Below are 8,445 nucleotides of genomic sequence, written 5' to 3'. Positions count from 1 at the left end.
AAGGTTATTTTAGGTAATGAAAAAGATTAAATGTCGAACATTTTGGTTCTATTCATGTTATGAGGAAATAAGATTTGAATATATGATGTATTATTGATATTATGTTCAATGTATACTTAATATATGGTTTCATATATGAAAATTCCTTTATTATTCATGGTTACATGCTATTAGTTGGTAGTGATTCCATGGTTTTATATAAGTGATCTTACTTATTATCACACATTTGAAAAAAAATGGACTAATTTAGGTGAATCAGTGAATGTATTTTTTTTTCCCCTAGGAAAAAATCGTAATTTTATTCATAATTGATAAAATTACATTTTGTAGATGCCATAGGCATATGCAGATGGCTGAACCTGTAATAACAGGCAGCAAAACAAAGAAAGAAACACTAAATAGCAAATGAACAATTCCTGTAAGGACAGGATCCAACAGAGTAACAGAAAAAGAAATTATGTTCCAGCAAGCCTATTCTTTTCTTCCCTTCTTCTTCTCCACCCGGCGCCATCCTCCCGAATCAGCTGTGGGTGTAATTGTAGCTAGCTGGTTTTCCATTGTGATCATTTGTTGTTCTTTGTCTGATTCTGAGCCCTCCGATCCATGGGTTCTCTTTATGCCGCTTATTTCCATTTTCAACTCTTGATGTAGATCTGTAATGATCAGCCCCGTATGAGTAGAAAGGGTATTCGCTTCCTGATTTTGTTTCTGTCCCATTTGAGATTCTGGTTCCATCTGGTTCTCTGTGGGTTCCTCCTTTATGCCCTCTTCTTCCGGTGGTTCTGTGTGTTGCCAGCCTTTGGGCTTTTTTTGTTGTTTTTTCCTAGGGTCCTTTCGAGCTGTTGGGCAATCATATTGAAGATGCCCTGTCTGCATACAGTTCCTGCAACGGAATGTTGTGTTTTCGTAGTCAAGCTGCTGTATCCATTGAGTATTATTGAAGTTTAGCGCGATGTGGTCAGGTAGCCCCTGACTCAAATCCACTTCTACACATATTCTGGCAAATGTGAAGATTCCCCTGATTGCTCTGTCTTCATCCGTTTTTAGGAATTTCCCTAGAGAATTCCCAATGGCGATTAACACTTTTTGATGCCAGAAGTGCAATGGGAGCCCATGTAGCCTCACCCATACTGGCATGGTTGAGACTATCATTGTAGTAGCATCAAAGTCCGAGAACCAGGGTGTGGTGAAGAGGCCAGCACTGCCCCAGAACCAAGGCCCCTGTTTGATAATGCTGTCCCTTTCCTGTTCTGTATCAAATCTAACTATGAAAAACCCTTTAGGGCAGAGATAAATTTCACAGTTAGGTGTCCATGTTGAGTAGATCCATTGATGCAGGGCATCTGATTTTGGCCAGAAGCCATTGAATCTACATATAACTGCAGTATTAGATAAATCAGTGTATAGTTCATTTACCTCCGGCATAGATACTTGCAGAGTTGGTGATTCTGGCTTTTGTTCGACGATGTAGGGTCCTGGCAATTCTGATGTTGGTGCTGCTTTATTTTTCATTTTTTCTCCCTTTCCTTTTACTGCATCCCGAAAGGAACCTGTATTTTTAGAGCTGGTTCCAGAGCTTCCGCCACGCAGTCGGAGAGTTAGATTAATAGTTGAATCATTGGCTATGCCATAATGCTGCAGGGTTTTGTTGTCTTGCAGACTGAACCCTGAGTAAATGAGGTTTTGTAGTCGTTCTGGGATTCCATGGCGACCCTGTATTTCCTTTTTTAATTCATGGATGCTTGTTGTCGTTCTGAGCCGCACGCAGTAGTGTTTTCCTTCAATCAATTTGATGAAGATCTGAATCAGATCTGCATCTGTATGAATTAGATCGGTGCTGTGGAGTCTTTTTTGAGCCAGATCTGTACCCCTGCACAGTGGATTGCTCTTATACAACCCTGTCTTTGCAGGATCTGGTCGGTTGGGAGGCGTGTCGATCTGTGCGGCGTTTGTTGGAGCGGTCGTTCCCAACCAGGGCGCTTTGTCTTGTTGCATGACTGAAACTAGATAGGTTTGTAGATCTGATCGAAGGCGTGTTGAAACCCCTACGCCATATCGAAGTTTGTTTGGTTCTGGCAATACCTGGGAGAAAAAACCTTGGGGCAGAGGATGCGCCTGAGACCTGTAAGAAGGTCGATCTGTCGTCAGGAGCCGATTTGCCATGAAGAATTTGTTTTTTGGCCCGCCGCGGAGCCGACTCCATCTCTGCGCAGTTGATTTCGGCAGCCCTTCATTCGATTTCCTTTGCGGGCTAGCTGCTCTCGCGCCCCCAACCTCTGCCTTCACCGTGGCTGCGTCGCTCAGATCTCCGGGAACCCTCGCCATTGTTTCAGTTCCCGTCCATGACTTGTGAACAAACCGTTTTCCATCCGCGGCTTGATTCGTTGCAGAGGGTTTATGTTCTCGACCTCTGCTGTACCAGATCCGTTTCGGCGTGTTTAGTTGGGCTGGTCCGGTGATTAACCTCCATGAAAGCTCGGTCGATTCTGCCTCTGTGCTGCGCAGTATGTCGGCGGCGTCCAATACCCTAGCCATCTTGCTTCAGAGCTCAGTTCCCAAATTAACTACCTTCCAAAACTGAATCAGTGAATGTATTAATTACATGTTCTCCAAAATATTCAATTCATCTTGTTTTTATATCTCAATTCAATTTCCCAATTGAATATGCATGAGGCTTGGTAATCCACCAACCCATTATTTCTAAAGAATATCAAAAATATTTTTGTAAATTTCTCTACTTATAACATAAATAAATTTTAAGTAATTGAATATCTTTAAGTGTAGGTCCAAGAGGTAAAAACTTGACACCATTGTGAGGGACAAAGTCAAATTGTTGAGATTTAGTAGATTGACTAAAATGACTTGAACAGGGAATTTATATGAAGATCTCATTCTCATTTGGGGACTCCACAATCTCATTCTCATTTGGGGACTCCACAAAGGAATGAAACAATGTTCTTAAGTATTTTTAAGTCACATGTTGTATGTATATGTGTGGAATCAAGATTGAATGCATTTTAATACTAACTTGGTGAATCCAATGGTATTTAAATAGGGTACCATTGTAATATGTTTTAAAATTTCCATATCAATAATTTATGTTGAAGAATTGAATCTGAAGAAACATGTTATTTCCCCACAGGAGGCCAAGTGATATCCCTTATCTAATTTCTTGAGTATCTTAAGATTTTTGAATGAGATCCTATCTCATTATTGGGATGATAACATTGCAAAATTCCATGGACATGTCCATTCAACTACATTGTATAAACATTCCGCATAAAAATTATTTCATATATTGATGTTTTCCACTAGGATTTCATGATGAGAATGTTTGTATGTACCTTCGAAGTTTTTTCCAAAACATGGTTTGAAAGGCTTGGTGGAAAGGAAATGTGCTCATTTGAAATTTTATTCAAATCATTGCATAGACATTTGGATCTTAGTTATGAAGAAGAGGAAATGATTGAAAAGCTTGTTGATGAGCCATCTATGTATGAGATTTTGATTGTAGGTGAGAAGAAGTTTGATGAAGTTCTTAACGGAAAATAATACATTGAATACTATGCATTTCATATTGATTCAAAAGAAACATACTTTGATGATGATGTACACTTACCTAAGGACATTCTAGTAGCCATTACAACTTTGAGGGACAAGGCTTTGGTAAGTTACGTTGAAACTTCCTTCAAAATTGATAAAAATGATGAAATTTTTGAAATTTTAAAGGAATTGATCTTGTGGAAAAACCACTGGAGGATGAATAATTACACGTTCTTTTTCTAGCTCATGTTATGAACAATATGGTACCCAAGAGGATGATGATATTATCATTCATTTTGTGATTGCTAGATATAAATGAGATGTGAATTTCTAGTTTTTTATGGAGACATTATCTATGACATGGATGGTGAGAGTTTGATAGGTGAAGCCATGAATTGGAACCTTTCTTTCCCGACCCTTGAGAACCGCCTAAGGAAGAACAAAGAGAAAATTGCTAATCCATTTTTTTTTTTTTTAATACTAGGAAACCAAACTATGTTGAGCTATAAGATGCATTATATATTTTTAATCAACATCTAAGTGTCTTTTTCCTTGGGAACTTTTTTTTGTATTGAAAGGAGAATTTTCATCACACTATACAAGCATAAACTTTCCATTAATAAGCATCTTCATCTTGTTACGCCGTAAGGCGTTTCCCTTTGAAATGAATTACCTCAGCCTTCGCGGTGTCATATTGTTCACCGTAGATCTGTGGTGTTAGACAATTTAACAAAATTTGATCGTTGATCCAACACTGAAACGGTTCGGTTCATGAGACTGAAACGGTTCATGAATTTTCGTCCTCGCCGTTCACCCTGAGATCTCGCTCATGGCAATGGCGGTCAGCAAGGGCACTCCAGTTCACAGACGAGACGATCAATGGACACAAGAATTTATCCTCCATCTGAGTTCCATGGTGCCCTTCACTTTGCTGGATCATGCAGACCAAACCCTGGTCGTGGCAGCATTGGCTTCCTTATCTATAGCGACCTTGATGGAGCTACTTTGGAGAGGTTCAACGCGTATGTCAATGATCGCTTCAGAATATGCAGCACTTCTGCTCATTACAAAGCCTTAATTGCTGGCCTCCAACATGCTCTGCGGCTTGGAATCACCCACATCACCGCCATTGGAAATTGTGATGTCGTTCTCAATCAGGTAACAAGCCCTGTCCTCTCTTTGCCGTTAGAATTCATATATTAGCGTTGATTTCAAGAGACAATTGTTTCACTTCATGGCAATCACTGTATGTTCTGTAGGTAATGGGTACGTGGACTGTGAAGAAACCCTGGCTGAACAGGTACTATGGCAGAGTCAGGAGTCTGGCTTCACAGTTTAGGAGTTTTAAATTGCAGTATACACATCGTAAATATAATCTTACCGCGCGTGTCTTAGCCGAGCAAGGGTTTGACAGATCTGTTATACTCTGGAGTAATAGTGCAAAGGATGAGATGTTGCGAAGGTGCAGCGATCCAGAAAATGCCAACAATTATGTGATGGAGCAGAGCTGCGATGGTTACAACAAGATCAAAGAAATCCTAGACATGATTCAATATCACTTACCTGAATCCTATGCAGCCATTCAAGAGATGTGTCTTGATTTAAGTAAGGAGACAGGTGGGTGACGTGTGTTACGGGATAACAGAATTAGGGCTTCTTTGTTAGCTATATACTAGGGTTTCTTTATCTGGCTATGAAGCCAGGGTTGAAGCTAGGGCTTCTTTCCCATTTTGGAGCAGATGTGGTTACCAGTTAACGAGCAGTTTCCCTTTCTAATCAAACTAAATGCATACATCATTGAAATAAGTGGAAACAGAGTTAGCCCTAAGGGTTTGCTTTAAAGTTAGCCCTTTATTATTGCTAATGACCCATCCCAGTATCTAACTTAGACTAGGCCCTTAATCTGAGGGACGATTTACAGTTATGTTGTTTTGTTTCTCCTATACATTGTTGGAATAATTGGGGGCCTCGATCTGTAAAGATTATAATGGTCAAAATATAGTGGTTTCCAAGGACAACTCTTGGCTGATTAAAAGCATAATTCAGATTTTATACTTGACTAAATCATGTTTTAATAGATACTGGAATTTGATATATGAACAGTGTAAAGATAACATTTTTGTTGGGAGAGGCCTATGTTCATGAATGTGATATCAAGGCAGAGTATAAATTCATGATATTTTTGTGGGATGGCCTCGGGGAGAATTTGTCTGACAATGAAGCTGTGCAAATTGTGCACAGGTATAGTTTCAATGGAAAAGCCAGGTTGTTAGATTGAGCTGCTCTTGACAGGAGAAAAACTGGGTGGTTAGATCGAGCTGCTCTTGACAATGCAGCCAAAATGCATGGTTTTATCAGCTATGATGATCATGGAAAATATGAAACATATACGCGGAAGCAGCCTGTTATTTCTTGTCAGTGTATATATATGCATGTGTACTACTGGTTTGGTTGCTGCTGAAGGTTTAAGTTTGGCGCTTGCATCTCTGATGTTGTTAGCCTCATTCCTGTTTAGGTGCAATGAATTCATGCTACTTGGAACAGATCCCTCAATGGGAAGAAGAGGTTGACTCACGTCCACAGAAACTATTGAAGGTACAATGATCCCATACATACTGTTCCATCCAGAAATAGTCGTGGAATAACATTTCATGAAGACTTTACAAATAGTGGATATGAGAAGGTTGCTGCAACATCTACTGATGCAATAGAAGCAAGGGTAAGACGTTTGATTGTTTCATCCGAGACTTTTAGCGGGTAGATGTCCTGTGTGATGAAGAATTTCACTCCATAGACATGATGCTGGAAATGAGTTGTTCTCCATTGCAGTTATATATAGACTTCCTTAAATTCAACATATTCCTGTCAAGTTGCAATTAAATGCATCAGTAATTAACACTATTAATGTTATAATGGAGTTGGGAGTTGCATGTGAAGATATTGAATTATTTCTCTAATGTTTTATTTTATAACGGAGCAGTTGGCTAACAAAAGGATACCAAACTGCTTATCCCTTCTCGTTTTGGTACCGATCTTAAAAGGTGATGAAGGGGAAAGAGGGACAGGTTGGTCCACAAGGACATTGGAAAATCACAAATTGCACATTCCGGATTCCTGGAGACACGGGTTTTTTTCCAGAGGACTCCGTTTGCATTGTGCATTTTTATATTTCTTTTTACTTAAATATTCTCATTGCTGGATCAAAATGGGAAGTAACTTGTGTTTTGTAACAGTGGCAATGCTACTGGCCGGATTTTCTATGTTTATCTATTATTTTATTGAATGAAATAACATTTGAGTATCATTATTATGCTATCTTTATTCTTGAAATCCTTAACATTTCGGTTAGCTCTCAGGACTATAAAATTGTTCTGTTATTAAATCAGTTGGTTGATCAAATGCATTTTCGTGTTCCTATCTTTAAATTCATGGGCAAGTAAATACATAATAATGTGACTTTATAAAGTCCCCCCCTTGTTCTCCTGACCACATTTAAATCTAATCAGATCAATTGTTCTCCTACAGTGATTACTCGGAAAAGAGACATGGCATTACATGAATTCTGAAAGCAAATGGCTACCATCCATGACTATTGACTCGTGCATCAGTGAATTTTGGCCCTAGAGAAATAAATGCTCTTGCTTTTGAAGAGTATGGTATAAAATCAGATTCATCAAGCACTCTTGGAGTATCTCAAGTTATTGAGTGGGAGGGCCAATCTTTTGGTACAATCAGTGCAATGGCATTGTTTTTCTATGGGGCAGGATCTGATTTTATTAAGCAACATGTCTCGGTTCAGAGTGAAAGTAATGTCCCATTTGAGAATTTGGTCAGAACCTACTGCACAATGGCAGGCCATGCAAAACATAAGGCTAATGAAGGAAAATGCAACTTTTTTGGAGAGGCATGTATTCATGCTGGTACAGTAGGGCTTACAGATTTGATTGGTCCACCATTTGATTCTCCCAGCTCGGAAACACAAGTGGATTATAACAGCCCTCATGCTGATCCACTTTCAGAGACTGGAGGTATGGCATAAGTTTGGATTGCAAGCAAAATAAACAAAATACAGTGCACCATATGGAGAGAGGAGTGTGACCACTACTGTATGCTCAGCAGAATCAATCATTCATGTAAATGCATTAGCTACAGAAGACTTGAGGTATGGCATAAGATTGTATTGCAGACAAAATGTGCAAAATACAAACCATTCATGTAATGTTTTAGCTACAGAAGACTTGAGGTATGGCATAAGATTGGATTGCAAACAAAATGTGCAAAATACAAACAGTGGGCGTTATGAAACGAGGAGTGTGATCAGTGCCATTTCTTCAGCAGAATCAATTATTCATGTTGTTGTATGGTCAGTTACATAACTAGCAAAATTGTATTTTATGGCAAACATTGGCAACTGCAGGGCTGTTTTAGGGATTTCTGGAAACAAATCAATCAAGGCAGAATGATTGACTAAAGATCACAGTGCAGCCATGGAGGAGACTCATAAGGGCTTCAAGCACTCCATCCAGTTGATCAAAATATAGTGGTTTCCAAGGACAACTCTTGGCTGGTTAAAAGAAAATGTGCAAAATACAAACAGTGCACGTTATGAAGCAAAGAGTGTGATCAGTGCCATTTCTTCAGCAGAATCAATCATTCATGTTTCTGTGTGGTCAGTTACATAAATAGCAAAATTGTATTTAATGGCAAACATTGGCAAAATCTGGGCTGGTTTTAGGGATTTCTGGAAACAAATCAATAAGGGCAGAATGATTGGTTAGAGATCACAGTGCAGCCATGGAGGAGATTTGCAAAGAGCTTCAAGCACTCCATCCATATGGTCAAAATATAGTGGTTTCCAAGGACAACTCTTGGCTGATTAAAGGCATAATTCAGATTTTATAC

At 39.2% G+C, this 8,445-nt stretch overlaps 1 protein-coding gene across 2 annotated transcripts; it reads left to right on the top strand.

Annotated features, from left to right (window-relative positions):
- The first annotated feature begins 4,753 nt into the window (after positions 1 to 4,753).
- On the top strand, positions 4,754 to 7,396 carry LOC149194746 (uncharacterized). 2 transcript variants are annotated; one of them, XR_016254562.1, is made up of 3 exons: positions 4,754 to 5,160; positions 5,785 to 6,262; positions 7,069 to 7,396. XR_016254562.1 is itself a non-coding variant. In XM_089405154.1 (2 exons), exons 1-2 carry the CDS (start codon positions 4,806 to 4,808, stop codon positions 5,814 to 5,816), a joined length of 387 nt encoding a protein of 128 aa, XP_089261280.1. In that variant the 5' UTR covers positions 4,754 to 4,805; the 3' UTR covers positions 5,817 to 6,553. The 2 variants fall into 2 exon arrangements, 1 of the variants encoding a protein (XP_089261280.1); XM_089405154.1 differs by lacking the exon at positions 7,069 to 7,396 and having other exon boundaries at positions 5,785 to 6,553.
- The last annotated feature ends 1,049 nt before the right edge of the window (positions 7,397 to 8,445 follow it).

This window comes from Pinus tabuliformis, chromosome 2_2 (genome assembly GCF_031772625.1).
Source record: "Pinus tabuliformis cultivar Carrire ecotype Pingquan chromosome 2_2, CPIR1, whole genome shotgun sequence".
In the NCBI taxonomy this organism is placed as follows: Eukaryota; Viridiplantae; Streptophyta; class Pinopsida; order Pinales; family Pinaceae; genus Pinus; species Pinus tabuliformis.
Note: the sequence above shows the minus strand (reverse complement) of the source record. Positions and strands in the feature narration are given on the sequence as shown.